Source organism: Sinohyriopsis cumingii, chromosome 5 (assembly GCF_028554795.1).
Source record: "Sinohyriopsis cumingii isolate HCF-2022 chromosome 5, ASM2855479v2, whole genome shotgun sequence".
Classification (NCBI taxonomy): domain Eukaryota; kingdom Metazoa; phylum Mollusca; class Bivalvia; order Unionida; family Unionidae; genus Sinohyriopsis; species Sinohyriopsis cumingii.
In genome coordinates, this window is record NC_142965.1 from 56669991 (window position 1) to 56697861 (window position 27871).

Below are 27871 nucleotides of genomic sequence, written 5' to 3' on the forward strand. Positions count from 1 at the left end.
GTCTAGCTCTGGGGCATCATGCCACAAACATGTAGAATGATGTCCCACCCAGTCACATTAGCCAGACACCAGGCCGACCAGTCTTAAATTACTAACCTCTTACAGCAGAGCACCTAGTGAGGAAAGTGTTAGTACCATTTTTATAAGTCTTTGGTATGACTCGGCCAGGGTTCGAACATGCAGCATCCCACATCCAAGGTGGATGCTGTAACCACTAGGTCACTGTATAAATCTATGATAAGAGAATCTTATCCAAGATCTCTGTTTCATCCTTTTCTGGCTCTACTGAACCTTTCACATTTAACATAGGAACACAAATAATTTTTGGCATGTTATATCCATAATATCTTACCTAGAATTATGAATCTTTGTGGATGGGTGCATCTTGATAGTGCTACATCTTTTTTGCCAAAAGAGGTTACATTGACCTATATTTCATGTCCTGTGACATTCTGTAAATTTTTTGTTAAAAGTTTGAAACTTGATAATTGGATGCATCTCAGTTACTACTACACCATTAACACCACAGATGGTCACTGTGACCTACATTTTACATTCATTTTTTCCATGCTAGACCTATATACATCCAAGCCTACTTAGGAAGGCCTTTTCTGACTAATGCATTTTCAAGTAGCAATAAAATTGTTTATTCAGTGGTCTGCTTTCCATTTTTATGGCTAAACATTGTATGTGTATTGTTCATGTGAATGTGTGTTGGAATTATGTATATGGACTGCATGTGGCATTCTTTGGTGATAGGCCTCGCCTGTAATGGTTAATCAATGTAATTATTGATGCATGAACTATGTACTACTGTACTGGCTGTCACTATTAGGTTACTCAAAGCCTGTGACTTTCATCCAGTAAAAATTGGCTTCTAGAGGTAAACAATAAGAAATAGATTGTTAAAAACAATAATTAAAAAATATGAATACTAAAGCATTAATCCATTTGTTATACTTATTAACACTACCCTGATGTGATAGCAAAGAATGTCCTTTTTTATTCTTTTATATCCTGTCACAGTAGGGATAAGTAGGTGGGTGGGTGGTCAGCCTAATACTGACTATATATTTCCAGTTATTAGGTCATATTTCAAATTTTAAATTGAATAAATATTATTAAATGTTTAACTGTAAAGATAAATTATTGACAAAAATATTTCGTTTTAAAAGGGTTAGAATCACTTTATTCTGAATTTATTTTCTGCATAATAATGTTTACAGTGAACAGCAGTAAAAGTAGAAGTGAGCCATAGGTATGTTATCTTTGGTTACACTGATTAATGCAGTAAATTACCACCAACCTATGATTTTCTAAGTGTTTAAGATTGTTTTGTTGTTAATGTGGTGGTGTTAAATCATCCCTAAATGGAAAAAAAGAAACACCATCTTGTTCATTTGTTGTTAGGTCAGCATGCAGCTGCATCTAGAGATTGTTAGTTTGAGTGTTCTGACATTAAACAATTGTGCCGTTTACACAGAAGTCTTTTTCTTCAGTCCAGTTTCTTCTTACCAATGCATTAATTGTAAAATTTAAATTTAAATTTAAGTTATGAAGATGTAAACTTTGGTTTCATGAATGATCAGACCAAAGTTTTACAAAAACAAAGAAAACATCTTCCATTATCATACATTTTCTTTGATTTTTTTCTAAACTGAATAAATAGGTATAAAAATAGATAATTAATTCATTTTGAGTTGGCACTTATCATCTCGAAACCCACACTGTTTTAAACTTGTATGTCAATTATACAGAACAGGGCTCAAGAGTTTTTGGATCAATTGATGTCAGTCAAGACGTCTGATCTAGATAAGACACGAATAGTCAGCTACGCCATTCTGAAGGATGTTCTTACAACATATATAGATGGATATCGATGGTGGAAGTAAGTTTTTTGCATAATGCAAACTATTTATTTTTAGAAATGTGAGGTATATACATAAATTACATTTATAAATTGACTGAGAGTAAAGTGCTTGTCCCTTGATCCCACATTTTATGGGGTTTTATTAATTTTTCATTCACTGAAGTTCCAGACATCCTTCTTTTGAAATTTGAAAGTTTATATCAAGTGACTAGTGTATGTACCCATTACAGTCTCACTTCGGATGACTAGCACATGTACCCATTACAGTCTCACTTCGAGTGACTAGCACATGTGCCTATCACTGTCTCACTTCAAGTGACTAGCATATGTACCCATTACAGTCTCACTTTTAGTGACTAGTATATGTACCCATTATAGTCTCACTTCAAGTGACTAACACATGTACCCATTTCAGTCTCACTTTGAGTGACTAACACATGTACCCATTACAGTCTCACTTCGGGTGACTAGCACATGTACCCATTACAGTATTACTTCATGTGACTAGCGCATGTACCCATTACAGTCTCACTTCGAGTGACTAGCACATGTACCCATTACAGTCTCACTTTGAGTGACTAGCACATGTACCCATTACAGTCTTACTTCATGTGACTAGCGCATGTACCCATTAGAGTCTCACTTTGAGTGACTAACACATGTACCCTTTACAGTCTCACTTTGAATGAATATTGCATGTACCCATTACAGTCTCACTTTGAGTGACTAATACATGTACCCATTACAGTCTCACTTCTAATCAGACATGTACCGATGTCACTTTTTGCCGATTATGTTGATACTGTGTATAGCCGATTATTAAAAAGGCAGATACTGATTATGAGACCGATTATTTCATTATTATTTATTCTATACCAATGACTGGTTCAGAAACACAAACCTATTAGTGTAATGCAAGCAGATATTTTGCGGTGTGAGTTATAACAAGGTTGTTTATGCGGCAAGTGAATTTGAACTTCTGTGCCAAAACAAACAGGAACGAGATAAGAAGTACATTGCTATTTATAGAAAACAACGATCGCACAAATATAAAACTTGAAAAAATGTATAACTAACACTGATACAAGATATAAATGAATGAAAATGTATTAAACTAGTATTTTAACTTAAATTCAGTGGTGCAGGTCGCCATTATTAGATTTCAATAAATGACTAAAAAATGATATTAACGATAGCCCAATAATAATTAAAATTAATAATATGCATGCTTTAAGACTAAAGTTAGGCATTACTGTCCGCTGGCTGCAGCTAATACTGAAAGCCTAGTTGAGGTTGGTTGTATTTAAGCAACAGTAACATTTCTCCCTTCTCGTAATGATCCACGACGATCCAAAAAAATCTGGCTGCTAGCTCGGAATGCTTGAAGCTGGTGCAGACAAATAGTGTCTAGCTAATTTGGCCAAGTAGGGGAACAGAAATCTGTGAGCGTTCCACCAGCCGTATATGTTTTCTTCTTGTGGCAACAGAGGGCTAGCCAGATACAATTCAATCATCACGTCAGCGGTATCGTCCATGTGGGTTGTTTTGTTGATGGTATGGACAGATTCACCATAGACCACAGAAAACAAATCCCAGAGATGTAACGTAGATGGTCCAGTGGCATTTCAGTTTCAGTTTTTCCTTTTTTGGTCAAGGGGTCCTCCTGCTTGTCAGCTGATGCAACTATGATGCATTCTGCTCTAAGCCATTCTTTGTATCCATTACAGTCTCACTTCAAGTGACTAGCGGATGTATCCATTATGGTCAAACTTCAAGTGACTATTTTATGCACCTATCACTTTCCACCACCCTGTAAATTTGTGAAATATACATCATTAGCTGACAGCACTTTGTGTTATCCACATTGTTTTAAATTCTGAGGCTAAGTACATGTACTTTTTAGCAAGGGATGACAGTGATCCTTGTCAGTGCATTTAGATAGTACATGTACTTTTTAGCAAGGGATGACAGTGATCCTTGTCAATGCATTTAGATAGTACATGTACTTTTTAGCAAGGGATGACAGTGATCCTTGTCAATGCATTTAGATAGTACATATACTTTATAGCAAGGGATGACAGTGATCCTTGTCAATGCATTTAGATAGTACATGTACTTTTTAACAAGGGATGACAGTGATCCTTGTCATTGCATTTAGATAGTACATGTACTTTTTAGCAAGGGATGACAGTGATCCTTGTCAATGCATTTAGATAGTACATGTACTTTATAGCAAGGGATGACAGTGATCCTTGTCAATGCATTTAGATAGTACATGTACTTTTTAGCAAGGGATGACAGTGATCCTTGTCAATGCATTTAGATAGTACATGTACTTTATAGCAAGGGATGACAGTGATCCTTGTCAATGCATTTAGATACTAGACTGACTGGGATCAAACTAATTTTTGCAGATAAATTTATTTGATAGGTCAAAATTAATGACCAACATCTTAGATTCAGTTATTCCCTTTACCATTGTCAACACATGGCTGATATGGTACTCGATACAAATCAGTAGTGAATCAGTATTGAAATTCAGTTGAAAGGCACAATTAACTGGCTCTAATGGAAGAGATAAATTGCATTTTTAAAGTTTAGATGACAAGTTTTATTATGTAGGAGAAAAAGCTGGGCATATGGTGTGCCAGCTCATCTATTAACAGAAACGCATCACATTGATTATAAGAAAAAAATGTATGCAGACTGATTCCAGTATAATCAGAAATGTATGCAGACTGATTCCAGTATAATCAGAAATGTATGCAGACTGATTCCAATATAATCAGAAATGTATGCAGACTGATTCCAATATAATCAGAACAGTTAGAGAGTCATATTTTGTTCAGAACATTACTTGAACCCATACTTCAAGTAATGGCACCTATTGCCAAGCTCTAATGGACTAGTTCCCTAACTTATGATGATATATATATATATATATATATATATATATATATATATATATATATATATATATATAAGAGAGAGAAGTTGTCATTGTTGTTATAGGGTTTAATGCCATGTTTCAACACAAGATAGGCTATACATGGCGGCCAGTATCACTGGTGGAGGAAGAACCCTGGAAAACCCAGGGAAGAACCACCGACCCACGAGAAGCTACTGGCAGGCTTTCCCACATACCCATGCTAGCCGAGCCTTGGACTCGAACCCACGCAGACAGAGGTGAGATGGCAGTGATCAGGAACGTTGAGCACTTTAGATCACTCAGCTACTCGGGGCCCCAGAGAGAGAAGGGATAGAATTAGAGACGGATACAAGTATCAAATGAAAATCCTTCATATGTACTGCATGCATTTCCTACGTATGATTTAAAAAAAATATCAGAATAAAATGCAATTTAATAATTGCAAAAAGTATCATTGGAATTTTGATGAGTATGTTTTGTGGTTATTGGCTATTTTCCATAATTTTATCTACAATACTTTATGGGAAAATTGGCAGGTTTTATGCAAGATAATGTAATTCTGAACTTTGATGTAGAGATTTTCATATTTCTATGTTGAATGCATTCCCTGATCACATTATTTAACCAGCCAATAATAGGACCGTTTCATTATCATGTGCACAAAAATGTGTTGTTTGTAACAAATGCATTGAAATTTGTAAATTATGTTTTATATTTTGTCCAGGTTCCAGCCATTGAATCCATTCACCTTCCTTGAGGGATTTTTAACCTATCCCAAAAGATTAATTGCTGTGACACCTTTTGACACCCAGGGTGACTTTCTGAATTTCATTATTCGGATTGAGAAGATGCCACAGCAGGTATACCATAGGTTATACTTTGATTTGTAAAATTAAACAAATTTATTTAGTCATTTATTTTTCTATTGATCTAGTTGATTCAGCACTGCTAGTTGAAATTGGGTTAACAGATTATGTTTGTACACGCCCTTTCCCTGCACATGATGATACGATTTTGTGAATTATATATATGAGTTCATTACAGAGATAGGGAATATAAGAAGAAATAATATTTGATTTTATGAATTCAGCAAGCATATTTAAATTTGTTTTTACCTGTATTGCTCATGGACAAGGTAAGATTATGGGACGGTGTATAGACCAGTCATTCATTCACACAAGTTTGTTGCCACTTCTTTTAAACTACTTGGAGAATTGCAAAGAAACTTTATACACACAGTCATCTCATGGTCTAGTTGGTCCGGAATTAAAATTGTGCTGTTTGGACTTGCAGTATGGCAGTCATAGCAGCCATCTTGAAAAATCATATTGCTACACCTCCAGAACAGAATGTCATATCATCGTGGGGTTTCATTAAAAGACATCGTATGATGTCTGGTTTGTTCGAAAAGAAATTGGTGCCAAAATTCCTGCTAATTATTTATAACAGAAAAACATGCTAGATGAGTTCTGCAGTTGATGTGCTTTCCTCACATTATGAATGCACAAACTTGGGACCATTTCCAGAAGGTGGAATTATAGTCAGACATGAGTAAGCAGAATATTAACTGATTCATTTCACCTTAAGTTAGTGCAAGTGAATGGCATTGTGAAGAAAATGAAGAAAGAAGTAAAGTTTCCCACTAAATTGATGCCAAAAATTATGAAGTGATGTTTTATGCCTAACTACATAAACCACCAAAGAAAAGAAAATTTGGTGCAAAGTTTCAGAAATTTTGGCTGTTATAATACTAAAGGTTAGAACTCGACACTGAGACGAGAGGACTGTTGAAGAAAGTGTGTGAAAAAAAAATCTTTTTCATTGGAAATCAGCATTTTAATTTTAGCACACTGGCTTTTATCCAGCATGCCAAGTCACCAAATCACATGCATTTTGGAGCAGAGATATCAATGAGACAATACCCATGAACTGTGGACAATTCTGCACAACAATCATAAAGAAGTTTCCCAACTTGTTGAAACTGGCTAAGCTAGTTATGGTTGTCCCTCTCAACATTGTGCTTTGACCAATAAACTTCTTATGATATCAAGTTGGTCCTTTATGGAAAAGGTGCCATTCTGATATCCAGTACGGCCACCTTGCAGCCACCTTGAAAATCTTATCATTTTTCCAGCAAATGGGAAAGTCATAGCTGCATGGGGTTTTTACCAGAAGACTTTATTAGATGTTTTGTTGATCCCAAATTAAAATAGTGCTGATCTAATGTCCAGTATGACCATCATGGTGGCCATCATAAAATTCTTGTTTGTTGTATCACGCCTCAAATGGAAAACTGTTTTGGCATTTTCATCAGAAGAGTTCTCATGTTGTCGAGATTGGTCCTCAATGAAAATGCTACAAACTGACTCTCAGTATGTTCATGATGATGGGTCATCTTAAACATATCTGCTCTTCCAAAATGCAGTGTAATATGAACATGGAGTTTTCACTGATATTCTTTTTGCGATACCTATTTTTTCCTAAATGAAAATGATTACATCAGCATGGCTGCCATGACGGCCATCTGTAAACTGAATGATCTCAGCTTGGTCCTAAATAAAAATGGTGTCATCTAATATGGCTGACATGTCAGGCATCTTTAACATCTTGTCACTATTATCACGGGGCCCCGAGTGGCCGAGTGGTCTAAAGCGCTGTTCGTTACGGATCACTGCCATCTCACCTCTGTCTGCGGTGGTTTGAGTCCAAGATTCAGCCAATGTGGGTATGTGAGAAAGCTTGCCAGTAGCTTCTCGTGGGTCGGTGGTTCTTTCCGGGGTTTTCTCTGGTTCTTCCTCCACCATTAATACTGGCCGCCATGTATAGCCTGTCATGTGCTGCAAAATGGCGTTAAACCCCACAACAACAACAACAACAACACTATTATCACTGAATGATGTTAGTTTGGTCCTAAATGAAAATGGTGCCAATATGACATCCAATATGACCACAACAGCAGTCAATTTGAATTTTTTTAATGTGCTGTAAAAATATCATAGATGGTTTCAACACTCATGAGTTAAAAGGAAGAAATGGTCTTATGTTGAACTCCTGGAAATTATTTTTGAATAGCAATGTGTCAGTCCCATTTTATCTTGCATTTCAGTTGTTATAATAGTAATAATCTTCTAACTTTCCTTGAATGCAACATTTAGTTGTATTTTGCATCTAAGCTACAATATACTACTGTCAGGTATTGATTTCATGTTAAAACTGGTTAAACGGGTAGATTGTTGTTGTTGTAGGGTTTGACGCCATTTTTCAGCACTAGATAGGCTATACATGGCGGCCAGTATAACTGGTGGAGGAAGAACCCTGGAAAACCCAGGGAAGAACCACCGACCCATGAAAAGCTACTGGCAGGCTTTCCCACATACCCACGCTAGCCAAGCCTTGGACTCGAACCCATGCAGACAGAGGTGAGATGGCAGTGATCCGGAACGGTGAGCGCTTTAGACCACTCGGCCACTCGGGACCCCCTAAACGGGTAGAGATGTTTCACTATCTATATTTTGGTAATAAACATAGTACATGTAATAATAATAATAATAATAATAATAATAACAGTAATGCTATAAAAGGTGGCATTATTAGTATTTAATAATTTCTTAAATATCTTGCCACACATGTACACACACATACACACATACACACACACACACACACACATTCATAAATATGAGACCATACTATTCAATATTTCATTTCAGTATGACGAAATGATGGAAGCAGCAAGTCTGGCCATAAAGTATAACCACACTCTTAGTAATGTATCAGTGGTATGTACATTTACTATTTTGTTATTGTATATTTCTAACACAAATGTGATACACTGCAGGCAACAAATCCTGCTTTTAGGATTAATGAAAAACTTGCTTTCAAGGAGGTTTTCTTGTCAGCTGGTGATCTTCATGGCTAAACATCATTTTGACTTGTTAGTTTTACCCAGACAATCTTTCTTCCCATCAATTACTGTAAATCACATACATTCTTAAGAGAGAGAGAGAGAGTGTGTGTGTCTCTGTGTGTGTGTGTGTTGCATATTTGTCCTGTGTCCCCCAAATCTAGACCCTCTGCCAGTGACACAGGTGATGCAAGCAATGGCCAGAGACACAAAAGGCAAAAAAGCTGAAAGGTGGCAGTGAGTATCATTATTAAAACAGTGTATCTGGCAAAACAAACATTGGAAGTTTGTGGTAATTGGCTGAGTGCAATGTAAAGAGTTTGATAGTCTTTAGTGTAGTATTTTTTTTTCTTCAAAGTTGAAGTCAACCCTGTGGTGAGGAAGGAAGATTCAGCTTTGAGGTTAAATTAGTGATATAAAACAGATGTTAGTGTAACATATTGTTTAAGTTAAATTCAGCCATGTGCCAAAACTTATTGTTACTAGGATTTTGATTTAATGACAAAAGAGATAAATTTATGCAAATACACACTTTGTCATTTAACTAATGGTATGTTAATTTGGAAAGTAATTTAATTAAGAATACATAAGTATTTTTATTATAATAAATGCTGGTAGGTAATGAGTGTACACTAAACTTAGATGACAGCAAGATCCATAACAGAATATTCCTCGGTTGAGCAAACATGTTAAGGTTTTCATGAGTTACTTCAGCATTGAATAAAACTTTTATTGCACTATTGTAAGTGTTAAAGGAAAATATACAGTGCAGACCACATAGTTAAGCCAAAACTGCAAACCAAAAAATGATTTTTATGGCACTATTGATACATTATGTACTGTTGATATATTATGTGCTGTTGATATAGTATGTACTGTTGATATAGTATGTACTGTTGATACATTATGTACTATTGATACATTATGTAATGTTGATGCATTATGTACTGTTGATACATTATGTACTATTGATACATTATGTACTGTTGATACATTATGTAATATTGATACATTATGTACTGTTGATATAGTATGTACTGTTGATACATTATGTACTATTGATACATTATGTACTATTGATATGTTATGTACTGTTGTACTGTTGATATATTATGTATTGTTGATACATTATGTACTATTGATACATTATGTACTGTTGATACATTATGTACTGTTGATATATTATGTACTGTTGATACATTATGTACTTTGATACATTATGTACTGTTGATACATTATGTATTATTGATATATTATGTACTGTTCTACTGTTGATATATTATGTATTGTTGATACATTATGTATTATTGATACATTATGTACTGTTGATACATAATGTACTGTTGATACATTATGTACTGTTGATATAGTATGTACTGTTGATACATTATGTACTATTGATATATTATGTACTGTTCTACTGTTGATATATTATGTATTGTTGATACATTATGTACTATTGATACATTATGTACTATTGATACATTATGTACTATTGATACATTATGTACTGTTGATACATTATGTACTGTTGATATAGTATGTGCTGTTGATACATTATGTACAAATGATATATTATGTACTGTTGTACTGTTGATATAGTATGTACTATTGATACATTATGTACTGTTGATACATTATGTAATATTGATACATTATGTACTGTTGATATAGTATGTACTGTTGATACATTATGTACTATTGATACATTATGTACTGTTGATACATCATGTACTACTAATTCATTATGTAATATTATTTTTGTTTGTCCCTCTAAAATATTGCATGTTGTACAAGGTGTCCCCAGCCTATTAGATTCTATGTGCAACAATGTGCCTGATAATTATTCATCTATATGTAATAATATTATAATGTCATTAATCTTATTCCTTGTCACATTCACACCTCTTTGAAGTTGAACCTTTAATTTTCAGACACTGCCATCACAAGAAAATATTTTAATCATAAACAGAAAGACAAACACTTTAATACTTTGCTTTACATTTTTCTTGTTGATTCACTCATCATGTGTCTTGCTTGGACACTCAGCAAGAACCATCATGTGTCATGCTTGGACACTCAATAACACTCATCATGTGTCATGCTTGGATACTCTACAGCTGTCATCATGTGTCTTGTACACTACAGCACCCATCATGTGTCTTGCTTGGACACTCTACAGCACCCATCATGTGTCTTGCTTGGACATTCAACAACACACATCATGTGTCTTGCTTGGACACTCAACAACACACATCATGTGTTTTGTTTGGACACTCTATGGCACCCATCATGTGTCTTGCTTGGACACTCTATGGCACCCATCATGTGTTTTGTTTGGACACTCTACAGCATCCCATAATTTTATATATGCATGAAAACACAGTGATAAATCATCATTTGATTTTTCTTCATTTTCAATACCTGATCATAATGCCTTATGAGAGCTACTACTACCTAGCAAATCCAGCCTTCCCAGATTAAAATGTTTTTGCTAAAAGGCTAAAAGTTATCTGCCCATCTAGGTGTCATTTATAAAGAGTGATCTCCCCATGATACCAGGATTAGCACCAATCCTGTGAAATCATAAGTTATGACTTCTACTCAATCTGAGTAGAATATTCTCTGCAGACAGTGATGCCTTGCAAAATTCATAAAAGCAGCTTGGAAACTTTCTGCCTTAAAACAAGAAGTTTCATCTTCAATGGTAAGTATGCTTCAACAAAGTTTATAACTTTCTGATGTTATTACTTTGCCATTTTCACACACTTAGGCACCTTTGGTACATAGCTGCATAGGTCATGAAGGCATCCCCACACATTGCTATAATCATATTAATAAAGTAAGTTTTCTGTATTATCTTGGGATAGCTTCCACTTCATGCATGATACTGTACTCATTTTACATGTACAGAATGTCATTTGGCCTTTTCTACATTTATTAATTTCAGAATCGGATTCCAGGCATGATAGATGAACTAACTGCAAATGAATCTTCATTTCCCTTACTGGAACCATTTCTGGAGGACAAAGCATCTATTGTCCTGGGTGACAGTCTGTAAGAAAGGTTTATTATAAATCCTAAACCATGATACTTTTCAGTGTTATTATCTTTCATCATTTCAGTTAATGTTTGTGACACATTTTTACTGACAAATTTATTTAACAGTGAAAATATTATTGAATGATTTTCAGTACTTTAATATTTCTTTATAATATCATTATTTTTGTATGAAATTTTTAAAAAAATTAAGGAAAATAATCACATACTGCTGACAAAATATCTGACAGTCAGCTTGAATGAACCATAACCTTCATTACAGGCAAATTATGACAGAGCGTACAAAGGCAGCGATTAAGAAGTTGATTCTAAAATTGAAAGAGGCCAAGTCATTCATAGAAAATGTGAGTAAAATGAACGTGGTAATGTACTGAGTTTAAAATGTAATTTCCCCAATTGAATAAAATGAAGCTTAAAAGGGTTCTGTAATAAGTAGTTTCTGAGAACCATTAATTCTGATGTCTGAATTCTATTTAAGTTTTCCAGCATGGTCCATTTGCACATTTAAGATATCTCCATCTAAACTGTAGGTTCATCTAGCAGCCAAAGTGCTTGCGGAGTTGTTTACAAATATGAAGGACTTATCTGTGTTTGCTCAGTGTGGCTGTCTCTCAGAATACCACCATGGTAATAATTTCTACAAATGTTAGGCTTTATAACAGAGAAAACAAAATCTTAACATAAAATTGTTAATATCAGAAAAGTTGTCTTCATCTAAACTTTCATCTGAATCACATATTGGCAACATGTAATTTTCTTGATTAGTATGACATTAAAGACTGAATTTCGGACTTTTTCAAAAAGAAATCACTGTAAAATTCTGATGAAATAGTCAGATACTATTATCATGTATATTTGATTTAATTTTTATTTGATTTAATTAAATTGTTTGTTTGTTAGTTTTATTTTTTAAATTCCATTACATGTTATTGTAATATAATTTTATTTACTGGATTTGACATTTTCCAGAAATTCAGTTCAGTCTTTTGTAAACTCTGATAATAGAAACTTTGTATCTAATGCTGACTTTGATTCAGAAACTAGTATAGGGTTCTTGAAAACAACTTTTTTTATTTTTTTGTTCTCTCCCAGAGTAAAAATCATTGGTTTTAGTCAAGGACATACTTGGAATATGTGACAGATAACATGTATCAAATTAGGGTTTCCCAGTGGACTAACCAACATCTGGGCAGCTGTTTTGCGCCGTAGCTAAATTTATTATTGATGTATTGAGAAATAATTATTATTCTTACTTTAACACTTGAGAAGTCAAAGTGTTTTATGTTGTGACCAGTTTGAGTTGAATTTTTTATTTTTCTTCAAATTATTTGGATTCTACAAGATTATTTTTCCCTGAAAGTACTTGTGCTCTAAATAATTCTTGGACAAGGACAGTTATCAAAATTACACAGAATACAAAGACTGGAATATTATTTTCTGTAATTTAGCAAAGAAATGTTGACACATCAGGACGATGCTGACCACAGCATATGTCATCACTTCCATTTTAGATTTCACTGGGGTTCAAACTCATTTTTATTACTCTGACTTCTATTTTTTAAATCTTGGATTGTTTTTGGATTTGATTCATAAAACCAGTTCTTTTTCTCATTTTTATCATGTTTTTCTAGGGAAATAAATTATTTGTTAAATTTTACACAGCTTGTTGTCTTCACTTTTTTCTTGTTACTGTTTAAAAAAGCCTAAACATGTTACACTGTATTAACCTTTTCATTTAAAAATAGAATGATCCCACCAGCTTAATTATATACACTCAAAGAATTGTAACAACAGTATGGTCAGCTTTGCACTTCATGAACCCATTAGTAGATATACTGATGCTTTGCACTTGACAAGCCTATTACTAGATTGACTATTGCTTTGCACTTGACAAACCCAATACTAGATCGACTACTGCTTTGTACTTGTCAAACCCATTACATGATTGACTACTGATTTGTACTTCATGAACCCAATACTACATTGACTACTGCTGTGCACTGTTTGAACCCATTGCTTGATTGACTACTGCTTTGTACTTCATAAATTCATTACTAGACTTTCTCCTGCAGCTCTGCGCTTTATGGACACAATACTAGATTGACTACTACTTTGCACTTTATGAACACATATACCACATTGACAACTGCTTTGCACTTTATGAACCCAATAATAATTGACTACAGCTTTACACTTTTCAAACCCATACTAGACTGACTACTGCTTTGTTTAGATTCTGTCATTTGGTTGAAAAATAGGATACTTAAGAGATGCGATTCACAGTTAATAAAATTCAACCTCAGATGCATTATGATTAAAATGTCTTCTCCGTCCTTTACAAATTGTGATGACTTGATCATATGTTGCTTTCAGATCTAGTTATTGAGAAGAATTACTGGTCATTTGACTGGAACTAATTGTAAATTCCTTAATGAGTAATTTCTTTAATGACAAGTTGTAGGAGTTATAGCTGAAGGAATTTCAGGAACATCCAGTGAAGTCAGTCATTTACTAATTTTAGCTATATATGCCCTATACAAGGAAGATCTGTGGAATACATGGATGGGAGAATGGGGTACAGAATTACAGAGATACGCTACGGTGGCATACCTCCCTTAATGTCACCCCAGAAGAGGTCCACCAAAAAGGTTTGGATGAAGTCGACCGCATCCATCAAGAAATGTTAAAGGTCGGTAATGATATTGGGGGCATGTTTACTCATAATCACTGAATATTTCTGTGCTATGTTTTCAGTGGATGATATTTTTCCTTTCATGATGCTAATAAAAAAAAACCAAGAAAGCAGTTTTGTCATATTTTCAGCTTTGAAGACACATCGGCAAGAAAGATGTATAATGCTGGAAGTTTTGAATTTTTTTAAAGATTGTATATTCTTGTGTATTTATGTTGACTAGCATGCCTGTGAAGACTTGTTTATTTATGTTGACTAGTATGACCATGAAAACTTGTTTATTTATGTTGACTAGACTAGTATGACTGTGAAGACTTGTTTATTTACATTGACTAGTATGACTGTGAAGACTTGTTTTATGTTGACTGGTATGACTGAAGACTTGTGCTTTATGCTGACTAGTATGATTGAAGACTTGTTTATTTGTTGACTAGTATGACTGAAAACTTATTTATTTATGTTGATTAGTATGAAGTGAAAACTTGTATATTTACATTAACTAGTATAATTGAAAACTTATTTATGTTAATTAGTATGAAGTGAAAACTTGTATATTTACATTAACTAGTATAACTGTGAAAACTTATTTATGTTAATTAGTATGAAGTGAAAACTTGTATATTTACATTAACTAGCATAACTGTGAAACTTATTTATGTTAATTAGTATGAAGTGAAAACTTGTATATTTACAATAACTAGTATAACTGCGAAAACTTGTTTATGTTAATTAGTATGAAGTGAAAACTTGTATATTTACATTAACTAGTATAACTGTGAAAACTTATTTATGTTAATTAGTATGAAGTGAAAACTTGTATATTTACATTAACTAGTATGACTGTGAAAACTTGTATTTTATTTAATTACTTTGGTATGTGCTGTTTATTAGATGAAAATAATGTAAATGTTGACAAATTTATCTTACACAAACTTGCATGTTTTGTTCCTAGCTGGTTGAAAGAATGAGTTTGATGTAGCATATTAATATATTGAATCCATGATGCCAAAATGTATTCACATGCTGTATTAAACAAGTGCATTTCTTGACTTGAAACCTCTCACAAATGTATTTTTTTTATTTATTACGTAGTCCGTCTTGTATGATTTCCAGATATTGACTTCTTTAGAGCATGATAGCAATAAAAAACCAATTGAGAGTCATACAAAGTTTGTATTGAAAACCAGATCAAATATGTAAGGGTATGCAATAATATAGACACAGCTGGTTGTTTTGCAAGGTCTAGATTCCTCTATCATTAGATATCACCTTTATGTTTGTTTATCCAGTATACTGTCATTCACTGACAAACCTTTTGATTACATGTCTTTACATAACTGCAGACATTTTGTCTTATTCAAGGTAATGAGTAAACTTGGATTCAGTGGAAATGTGCAGGATTGCTTCACTACACTGAAGAGGAACCCAGATTTTCTGATGACAGATCCAGTATGTAACATTTTCAAAATAGTAATTGATAATGACTTTTATATTCACACAAAAATAACTCCAGTAAGTTATATATATATAACATACTGCCTCTGTACTAAATATGTAATGTAAATAATGTATGTATGTAAATAGATGTGTGTTTTGGATTTTTAATGTAGCTTTAAAAATTTGAGTCTTATTTCTATGATGTCTGCAGTACGGCACTTTATAGTGATGTCTAGTTCTGGGGCATCATGCCGCAGACATGTAGCATGATGTCCCACCCAGTCACATTATCCAGACACCAGGCTCACCAGTCCTAACACTAACCTCTTAATGCTGAGCACCAAGCGAAGCAACTGTTTGTACCATTTTTATAGGTGTTTGATATGATTCGGCCATGGTTTGAACCAACAACCAACTGCATGAGGAGCAAATGCTCTAACCACTTAGACCAGAGGAGTGGTCCATAGATTGATAGGTAGATAGATATTGTATGTTAATATATATATATATATATATATATATATATATATATATATATATATATATATATATATATATATATATTGGTAGATAGATCATGTATGTATGAAGATATATAGGTAGATATATAATGTAGGTATGTAGATAAGTAAATGAATAATGTATGTATGCATGTTAATAGGTTGGTACATCGATAATGTACGTGTGTAGATTTGTTGTTGTTGTGGGGTTTAATGCCATATTTCAGTTTACGATAGGCTATACATGGTGGCCAGTATTAATGGTGGAGGTAGAACCAGGGAAAACCCCGCAAAGAACCACTGACTTACAAGAAGCTACTGGCAAGCTTTCTTACATACCCACATTGACTGAATCCGAGACTCGAACTGACGCAGACAGAGGTGAGATGGTAGTGATCCATAACGGAGAACGCTTTAGACCACTCGGCCACTCAGGGCCCCAGATAATGTATGTAGAAAGATAGATACATACATAATGTATGTAGAATGTAGAAAGGTAGATACATGGATAATGTATGATAATGTATGTAGAAAGGTAGATACATAGATAATGTTTGTAGAAAGGTAGAAACATAGATAATGTATGTAGAAAGGTAGATACATAGATACTGTATGTTTGTAGATAGGTAGATAGATGATTTATTTAGAAAGGTAGATACATAGATAATGTGTATCTGTAGATAGGTAGATAGATGATGTATGTAGAAAGGTAGATACATTGATAATATACATGTGTAGATAGGTAGATAGATAATGTATGTAGAAAGGTAGATACAATGATAATGTATGTATGTAGATAGGTAGATAAATGATGTATGTAGAAAGGTAGATACATGGATAATGTATGTGTGTAGATAGGTAGATAGATGATGTATGTAAGTAGATAGATAGGTTGATATAGACTATGTATTGTGTAGACAGGTAGACAGATTAAGTATATAGTTAGATGGATAGGTAGATAGATAATGTATATATGTGTAGGTGTACAGCTGCCTATATGCAGATATACAGCTGTAGACAAAAATTTTGACCAAAAGAAAATAAGGCTTTCAAACCAATTATTGTAATGATTTATTAGTATTGCAGTCAACTTTGGTATGAGAAAACTCACTGCATAATTTCATGACCAAGGTTTACATTGAATATATACAACCACTTTTTTTGTTGTTTGCTCTTCTTGTGTATGACCAAAAATGGTCAGCTACACACACACCTGTTATAGATAGGTAGATGTTTTATGTATGTAGATAGGTAGATAACTAAAATACTTATATAGATAGATAAAGTATGTATATAGATAGATAGGTAGATAATGCATTTAGATAGAAAGGTAGATAGATGTTCTCCAACTTACAATAATTAGCTTGTATATAATGGTTTTTCCAGTCATCTATTCATGAACTGATAATCTAACTAATGGCCACCAGTTATACTAATTGGGTAAGTGATCAAACTACCTTTATTGTCATAATGCACATCTATACAATTTTACTTTTGTTATCCTTCAGACATGATACATTTTTAAAGAAAGAAAATCATTTCAGGAAGCTGCTCTCCAGAGATATAGGGACATCATATTTCAGCGCATCATGCCAGAACTTCCAAAATACTTCAAAAATCTTCCAAACTTACCGATAGTGTAAGTATTACTACAAAATGATGCCAATATTCAGTGATTGAAAAACAAAAATCTTGTTTTATAATCTCTCATTTATTTGTTTAGCTATTTATGTTCTCTGGGATGCTCAAGTAATATATCATTTCTTAATTTAATTTAAGATTGTATTTGCAGTGATTAACAGTTTTTATTTCAGACCATCCTTACAGACAAAGAATATTATACATGGTTTATTTTATCTTGAAATATCTATTGAAATCAATGGCATGATTAATTGTTAATTTATTGCTACATCAAGTTTTAATTGGCACCTTTATAATCAGCTGCAAACTATCAGAGTTTTAATTAATTTTGTTCGCAACGGGGATATGTTGGGATAATCCAGTTCAGCCAATATGTTTTTGATGTAACAGTCTGTTACTCACAGAAAACCTAGCCTTTTCTTAGCTGTTACATGATACATGATGGATGCCAATGGCAAGTGAACAACTGTGATCAATAATACAATCATGATAATTAGATGACTGATACCATCTAATGCAACCACTTATATGAATGCTTAGTTATTATGTGTCAAGTTTTACTTGTGAAATGAATGAACATTTAAGTAATGAGATCAGAAGCAATATCAAGGAATATTGTGGTTATTTCTGCTTTGTTTGCTTTATTTCAACTGATATGTGCTGAGATAACATACTTGCAAAATTTTGAAAAAGTCATACATATTTGTATATTGTTGTCCTATATTCTTTTATATATGTGCATTTTGATTTGAAAATACCTGATTGCAGTGTTAAGTATTCCTCACAGGATGGTGTAAGAGGTGAGTATGAACCAGGATCTAAGGATGGGATGAGACCGGGTACTTTTTATGCCAATGTTAGAAGACCTGAAGATAAGTAAGTTTTATTTCTTTGTTTTTATAAATAACATCTTAAACAGAGAATGACTATTTACCCAAGTTTTGCACTCGTGAATTTCACAGTTTTCAGATGTAATAAATTTGCAGTAATAATATTTTGAGAAGGGTCTCCATTCCTTTATCAAATATTCACACATCTTGAAAACTTTATTATCATTTCTCCTCCAGAACAGATTGCACTGAAATTCTTCAAATGATGTCTAGTTAGTCCTAAATTGGAATTGTGCCTATCTGACATCCAAGGTGGCCTCCATGGCAGCCACCTTGAGAATCTTGTTATGGATATTCCTCCTGAACAGAAAGTCATATCACATGACTGAAAGAAAGAGTTTCACTATTCCTCCTGTCAGGATCAAAAGTTATGTTAGCATGATTGAAAGAATAAAAAATGGTTTCAGCACATTAAACTTTATAGATACCTTGTAGTTGGAGTTATGAAAAACAGTTTGGGTTATGAAGGTCAGAGGTCACCCTCTCTGAAAGAAAAGTCAAATTCAGTTTTCAAACTTGTACCTTCACCAAAGTTTGGGGATGACTTGCAAACTGGTTTAAAGAAAAGCCTTTTGGAAGGAGGGTGTGAGAAATGTAAAAGGTCAAGGTCACTGACTGAAAGAAGAATTTTTTCTTTCTTCCAAATAGCTTTAGAATACTTGCACATAAAGTATGAAGGGGTCAGTATGGCTAAAGGGTCAAGGTCATTATGACAAAGAAAAGTAAGATTTCATTGATAAGTTTTGTTCTAAAGTAAGTACCCTGACCAAACATTTTGTATGGCATGTTGTCATGATAATAAAGAAGATAGGATCGAAAAGTCAGAGATGATGGTTAGTAGTGTTTAAGGCTACATTACCTTGACCAGAGGTTAAGTTTATTGAGACTCATTGGTCAGTAATTCCCAGAGTCAACCATACATTACTAGTGGCTACATAGATGATGATAAAATACAGAGTGAATGTGCCATTCACAGTACTCTTGTTGTCTTACTGATGAATGTATGTGTTGATAAAATGGGAAATTTCTGCTGTGCAAAATTTGTGTGTATTTACAATTATGACATGTTTTTCATAATGTTGCTAATTTGAAAAGGAACTGTTTTAGCTCTCTTAATTTCCACAGGGTTTAACTGTCATAATATTAGACTCAACTCCAAAAGTTGCAAAAATAAAAGACTGCAATTTACATTTATTTGATCTCTATTGAACTTAATTTGTGCTTTTTCAATTGAAGTCCAACATTTACAATGGTTTCCATGACGTTACATGAGACTGTTCCTGGCCATCATTTGGCAGTAAGTGCTAATGTTTATTGATTTAATGTGCCATTCATGTAGTTAAATGTAATGGTAGTGACATGAACAAAGCGGTAAAACATTTCATCATTACAGTAATGTAAAGATATGAAACATGGTCTTCCTTTTATAGGGTACAATATTTATGTTTGATAAGGATTGTATCATGTCACACAATAAACAGTGATAGTTGTAACAGTCAAGCCACAACATTTGATGATAATTGTAACGTTAGTTTGAATAACAGTGGGTATTTTGCAGTGCATCTCATTGCTTGAAATGCAGTGTAATGGTTGTAACAGAAACACAATCCAAAGCATTAATAATACAATACAACCTAAATTCACTATGTAATGCTGGTAATTTATCAGACTAGGGACTGTGGGATGCTGGTAATTTATCAGACTAGGGATTGTAGGATGCTGATGACTAGCATTAAAGTCTAGAGTTTCTCTTAGTGTTATACTTTATAAAATGTGAGACTGGTTAATAATCTTATTTTGATACAATAGCAAGTTTACTATGTAATTTCATTTTTCAATGTAACATTTATTTTCAGGAAGAATGTTGCATTATAATTACTTTCCTTTTTATCAGCTTATCAAGAGAGAGTATTTTAAATACATTTAATTGGTTTCACACAATTTTTGGTCCAAGGTCATAGACAGTTGAGCATGTACAAGTTAAAGATAAGGGAACTGTAACACACTTTGCACAGTTATCAGATAGTCACTCAGAAATAACCAAATAATGCATCAGCAAGTTATAATTATAATGATAAGTCTAAAAAAATAAATTTTAAATATATTTATATGGGTGATTGTATTGGACTATGTATAACAGTTTTATCTTTATTTCTGAACAGGAGAGCTACAGCCTAGTGTCTGATTTGCCTCCCTTTAGGAAGCACTTGAACTGGAGAGCCATCAGTGCACCTTTCTACTTTCCATTTTTCAATTCATATTCAGAGGTAAATAAAAGTACAATGCATTATAATCAAACTGAAATATAAAAAAATGATAATTCAAACTAGAGTTGACACTGGATATCATGATGTAGAAGGGATCATTCTTATTGTTTTCCTCAAATACAGTTTTAATAGATGTCATGCATTTTATAGGATGAGATTGTGCTGTGTGTATTATAATATCATCATGTGCTTTTAGAAATTACTGTATATTGCAAATGTAAAACTGGCCTAAAGATCAAAGATCTATATTTTATTTTTGGATCCTGGAGAAAAAGCCAGTGGAAAGCTTTTGAGTTAACTAGCAGAATGAGACAACACAAGTTATTGTTTTAGAAAATTGAAATCTACTATTAAGCCAGAAGACTTCTTTAAACATTTTTTCCTAAAAACATCTTTGAATTTACTGAGATGATTTCATAATAAACTTTTTTTAATCTTATTTTAAAAACTATTGCCAGGTACTAATACTAGCTATGGCTGTATTGAAAGTCAGTTTTAATATCCATTGATTTGTGACCATGACTTGCAGATATGTGTGTTGTGTGTGTGTGTGTGTGTGTGTGTGTGTATCTATGTACGTATGTATCAATGTACCTTTCTTTCTTGCCCTATTTGATTGTTTATCTCATTCTTACCACACTGCAAGTTACAGCAATAATCAGTCAAAATATAATGATATTTGATACCAAATTGAATATATTAAGTGTAAAAAGCACATAATGTCCTTTCTTTCTCCCATTGAAAGTGATATATTTTATCTTGCCTTACCTTGTTACCTCTTGTTTTTCCTAGGGATGGGCCTTATATTCTGAATATCTGGGAGAAGAAATGGGCATATACAGAGATGACTTTGAATTGTAAGCTATCCAGTTTTAAAGAAAAGTTTTGTTTTGTTTCTTAAACAATTTGTTGGCTTTCCATAACAAGCTTTCAGTTAATACTTATCATTATATGTGGGTTACCACTGACTCAAGTTTAACTTACTCATTTGTTCTCTTCCATTGTACAGTTCCTGCTAATTTCTCAGCAGACTCAATGTTCTGGCCAACATATCTGTGCAGTCAGAGTCAAGTTTTTCATATGGAATGATCCCTTCATCAACTGGTTTTTCATAAGATTTGTGAGATTTGGGGATGTCTGATGATTGACCTGTCTATGACAAGGTGGCACCACAAGCTGCATACCTTTGTTCCACCAGTCTGAGACCCATTCACTTTAGTCATGGATACATAGTCAGTTGGGAGTTGCTATGGACCATTGCTTAACCATCTCAATTTAGTAGCAAAATTAATACAGAAAATAAGGGATCAAAATTGCATGATAATTCTGATAGCCACTCTCAGATGGGAAAAGTTCATAGCAACAATCTACTTGAGCTAGTGGTATACCTACCCTGAAAGATTGTGACTAAATTCATCTTCTCAAACTACCTAAGTTGCAGTTGTTCCATCCCTGCCCAGACCATCTTGTCCTTCACACTTAGGATGGCACTGTGATCAAAAGAATTCAGACCTTCAGTTATGTGGTGGAACCCTCCACTTGGAGGGCTTATGAGAAAAAGTGATGTTTTCAGGGAATAATGAACAGTAGTTAATACTATTGTCCCTTTTCAATGCCTTAATTCCACAACTGGCCACAAAAAGTTTCTCCATGCTCTACGAGGATCGTACCAGTTTCCATCGAAGGTTAAACCTCCATCTGACACATTGATATAGGAGATATCAGTCATGATAAGGATTTATCAGACCTAGTAGCTGACTTTGACCTGAATAGACCAATATCTCTCACCCTGTTTCCAAAAATGTAATCTGTCCTGATCCCTAGCATGGGTTGATCCAGAGGGGAGGTAATGAAAAAGTTACTGCCCTGTGGGTATATATTGTAGACAGCAAAGATTTATTTTTGTCCTAGGGCAGGATTAGGGAGGTAGCATACTTACAGTCCTAATGTTAATTTGATCAGGTCAGTATTCCTGGAGAAATATAATTTACTAAAAAGTTTCCTTTTCTCTGCTTTAGGAGTTTGCATCACATCATTCCTTTTTGCTGACATTTTGAAATCAGTTTTGCCCTTTGTCTGTCTGTCTGTGGTCTGTGTTTTCTCAATCCATGTATTGATCTATGTGTGGACTTTCCCTGTTGGATATATACCAAGGATAAATCTCTTTCTTTACTTTTCTGTCTAAGCATATATATCCTGCAAGATTTTCTTTCAACATTGTTGTGGCAAATATTCATGTCTTTTGTAATTGCAAACAAAAGCTTTTGAAACATACTAATGGACTGACACCATCTGTATTTCAACTGTAAGGGGCAGCACATTTTCTAAGATTTTGTATTTGGATTTCACATTTGCCACTGATTGTCACCTGAGACACTTACAGGCATTGTGACATTGTTAATTGTGACTGCAGCAATTGTCAGAATTTTTAGTAATGATGTTTTCAAGTGTAGTGTTATAAGCAGTAACTTGATGATTATTGGTAACACTGCATGTGTAATTGGTGATATTTACTGGTATTTGTAGGCTTCACAGCACTTTACTAAACAAATGCACAGCAAGGGTCACCTGGGATTGCTAGTTTCACATATGACAAATGACAGCCACTGCTACAGTTGATTCAAATTGATGGTAAACAGAATTTCAGTTATAATATTTACTAGAATATTCTGATTCCCAGTCAGTGCATCCACAGATTATCTGAGTACTGTAACTGTTATCATGTCCTGGCTGATTAGGATTGGAATAAAAAGCATTGTAAAATGTACCCATTGTAAAATATACCCATTGTAACATTTACCCATTGTAGAATGTACCCATTATAAAATGTACCCATTGTAAAATGTACCCAATGTAACATGTACCCATTGTAAAATGTACCCATTGTAAAATTTACCCATTGTAAATAGTAGCCATTATAAAATGTACCCATTGTGAAAAGCATCCATTGTAAAATGTACCCAGTGTAATGTGTACCCATTGTAAAATATACCCATTGTACCCAGTGTAAAGTGTACCCATTGTAAAATGTACCCATTGTAAAATATGCCCATTGTAAAATGTATCCATTGTATAAAAAAATCCATTGTAAAATGTACCCAGTGTAAAATGTACCCATTGTAACATGTACCCATTGTAAAATATACCCATTGTAATATGTACCCAATGTATAATGTGCCCATTGTAAAATGTGCCCATTGTAAAAATGTACCCATTGCAAAATATACCAAAGTCCAGATAAGGTCATTGTGTGTATGAAATTCTAAATTATGATGCAATATTAGACTTCACTCTTCCAGTTGATTACAACAAATCTAAATGGATTTAAGATTCTGCCATTGTAGGATGAAATTATTTTAGATATTACGAGTGATGGCTCTGGTTGCAGAATTTAATTCTGAGAATTAATGTATGTATTCTACAGCTACTATCTACATAAAATATATACATCCTGCGTTACTTTTATTGAGTTTGAGAACATCTCAGAATGGTAATAATTTCCCAGTTATATTTCATTATCCAAAATTGAACACTCTCGTATATTTGTATTTTTTAGAATGGGACGATATAGTGATGAAATAATTCGGGCTTGCAGACTTGTTGTTGACACGGGATTACACTACTTCGGGTATGTTGCTTATGCTCTAATATTTCTCTTACTATTTACCTTAACTGTTATTAGTTACAAAATTAAAATCTCTTACCATGGTAAAATGTGCTAAATATATGATAGATAGTTGAAATCGATGGTGAATGGGTGTGTTGAAAGTGAAAGAAGGATTCCAAAAAAAAAATGCATACTTTCCTTACTTACCAACCTAACTACTTACTTTTGTTCATACCTACTCAAATGCATAGTATATATATATGTGTGTGTGTGTGTGTGTGTGTGTGTGTGTGTGTGTGTGTGTGAGCATGTGTGTGTCTGCCTGTGTGTATGTATATGTGAACATGGGAATTACATATACAAATGTTGTCATCTCAAAGTATGTATTTTATTGAAGCTGGGACCGAGACCGTGCAATAGAGTATGTTCTAAACTACACTGGTATCACAAGGGAAGCTGCTGTGATAGATATTGACCGATATACCACCTGGCCAGGGCAAGCATGTGGATATAAGATGGGGGAACTTAAGATAAAAGAATTGAGACAGAAGGCAACAAATGAATTGGGTATGGTTATCAGATTGATATATTTGCTTTAGTAGTGATTAAGTGCATCTAGAATATACCTGCCAACATTCCAGATGATTTTGGGACTCAATAAGCATATTTTGGGTTGCAGAGGTGGGGGGAAAAGTTCTTATGACCCAAATAAGTGATGCTGTACAATTAAATATGTTTCTTATGACCCAAATAAGTGATGCTGTACAATTAAATATGTTTCTTATGACCCAAATAAGTGATGCTGTACAATTAAATATGTTTCTTATGACCCAAATAAGTGATGCTGTACAATTAAATATGTTTCTTATGACCCAAATAAGTGATGCTGTACAATTAAATATGTTTCTTGTGACCCAAATAAGTGATGCTGTACAATTAAATATGTTTCTTATGACCCAAATAAGTGATGCTGTACAATTAAATATGTTTCTTGTGACCCAAATAAGTGATGCTGTACAATTAAATATGTTTCTTATGACCCAAATAAGTGATGCTGTACAATTAAATATGTTTCTTATGACCCAAATAAGTGATGCTGTACAATTAAATATGTTTCTTATGACCCAAATAAGTGATGCTGTACAATTAAATATGTTTCTTGTGACCCAAATAAGTGATGCTGTACAATTAAATATGTTTCTTGTGACCCAAATAAGTGATGCTGTACAATTAAATATGTTTCTTGTGACCCAAATAAGTGATGCTGTACAATTAAATATGTTTCTTGTGACCCAAATAAGTGATGCTGTACAATTAAATATGTTTCTTATGACCCAAATAAGTGATGCTGTACAATTAAATATGTTTCTTGTGACCCAAATAAGTGATGCTGTACAATTAAATATGTTTCTTATGACCCAAATAAGTGATGCTGTACAATTAAATATGTTTCTTGTGACCCAAATAAGTGAAGCTGTACAATTAAATATGTTTTATCTACTCATTCATGCCAACAGTGACAACTGAAAATGCAGATAATGGAACAAAAGAAGATTCCTTAATACACTTCCAAATAATTAAAAAAGCAGCTGGTAGACTCAGCATTGTCATGTATCAACATGTAATCACATGTACACACACATATTCACAACCATATAGACATTAAATATACAAATACAAAAAGGTGCTTGTTTTTAATTCATTGGACTGTGGGATAGAGCATTAATTTGTATTTTCTAACTTTGCTATTCTTAATAGTTCATTTGAAAGGTGATGCAGCATCATTACTTTTCATCACTACATTGAGTAGGAACTGAATGGTACTCTTAAACTTCTTGTTGAATTTTTCTTAGTATTGAAAGGGTTCTTTGTGCATTTGCATTGATGCAGAATGGTATTGCTGTGTCAATGGTTATCATATACATTATTCCACAAGTCCAACCATCAACCAGGATTTCGGAAATTTAATTGTGCTAGTCTTTGCTTGCTTTACAGAAGGTTTGTCTTCCCCTGCATCACAGCATTATTTCAATATTTTCCTTAAGAGACAAATCTCTTCCACACTATTGGCTTTCCATTTCCAACCACCAAAGTAATCATGGTTTGCATTTTATGTATAGAATAAAATCCTTCTTCAAAGAAACAATGCTGCTGAGTGCAAAGTAGCCAATAATTGTTTGTAAAGATGTCTAAAACATTTATGTGTTTCTTCAGTATGCATATTGGATTTTACTGAGCTCCAAATTATTTGGGTTGGTCCACTTCATCCACTTTACCTATGCAAATTAGCCTAATATGCTCTCTCACAGCAATGCTCATAGGAATTGCACACAAACTCACCATACCTAATGTGATCACTCACAGCAGTATTCATAGGAATAACACAAGCTTTAATCTTGAAGCCATGTAAACCTAGACTGTTTACAGTAGATACAGGCTTTGGTTATTGGGCATATTTTGTAGTATAAAGAAGTGCCTCTCATTTTTTTAATATAACCTTGTCAGGGATTTGGAACACATATATTGCATTTTCCTTTTACATGTGATCTTGTGTTATTCTAGCCCCATTACAGTAGTCATGATGGTAATTAGGAATATGACTTCCTCATTAAAATTTTTAAAACTTCTCAGTTCAAAGCAGTATTACCTATAAGTATTATAGGGGAACATCGAGTGTTTCAAACACTCCATACTCAAAGTGGAGGTTTGTATGTGCCCATAAGTTATGAAGAGATACATAACACATTTTAAATTTCTACTGCCAATAAATTAATGATGATTGTGCAATATTTCTTAAGTCCATGATGGGGATGGAGGCAGAACATTTTATAATGGGCACATTTGACATTTCATTTGTTTACAAGGAAGCATTTTTCAAGTTATCCAGTAAGTTAAAAAAATATGGGTCCAATCCAGTGCAAGTTGTTTGTTATTTTCTTTTTTCTAATATGACATTCATTATGTTATCTCTGTTTAAATCATTGGCCACAAATTGCTTAATATCTACTTGTCATTCTTTTAATTCATTTTGGGGATTTCTTCCTCAGATGTGTTTCCCAATCATATTACCATAG

The 27871-nt window shown here is 33.6% G+C and overlaps 1 protein-coding gene across 1 annotated transcript in view; it reads left to right on the plus strand.

Moving 5' to 3' along the window:
- Window positions 1–27871, plus strand: part of LOC149799223 (uncharacterized) — a 132826-nt gene that overhangs the window by 97417 nt on the left and 7538 nt on the right. Inside the window, exons 19-32 of the mRNA XM_089958168.1 lie at window positions 1743–1888; window positions 5524–5659; window positions 8510–8578; window positions 11654–11760; window positions 12026–12107; window positions 14285–14452; window positions 15818–15904; window positions 17937–18031; window positions 18802–18909; window positions 20160–20220; window positions 21086–21190; window positions 21983–22047; window positions 24747–24818; window positions 25195–25369. Of these exons, the coding sequence (XP_089814294.1) occupies window positions 1743–1888; window positions 5524–5659; window positions 8510–8578; window positions 11654–11760; window positions 12026–12107; window positions 14285–14452; window positions 15818–15904; window positions 17937–18031; window positions 18802–18909; window positions 20160–20220; window positions 21086–21190; window positions 21983–22047; window positions 24747–24818; window positions 25195–25369 (1476 nt within the window). The remainder of the gene's footprint in view (window positions 1–1742; window positions 1889–5523; window positions 5660–8509; window positions 8579–11653; window positions 11761–12025; window positions 12108–14284; window positions 14453–15817; window positions 15905–17936; window positions 18032–18801; window positions 18910–20159; window positions 20221–21085; window positions 21191–21982; window positions 22048–24746; window positions 24819–25194; window positions 25370–27871) is intronic.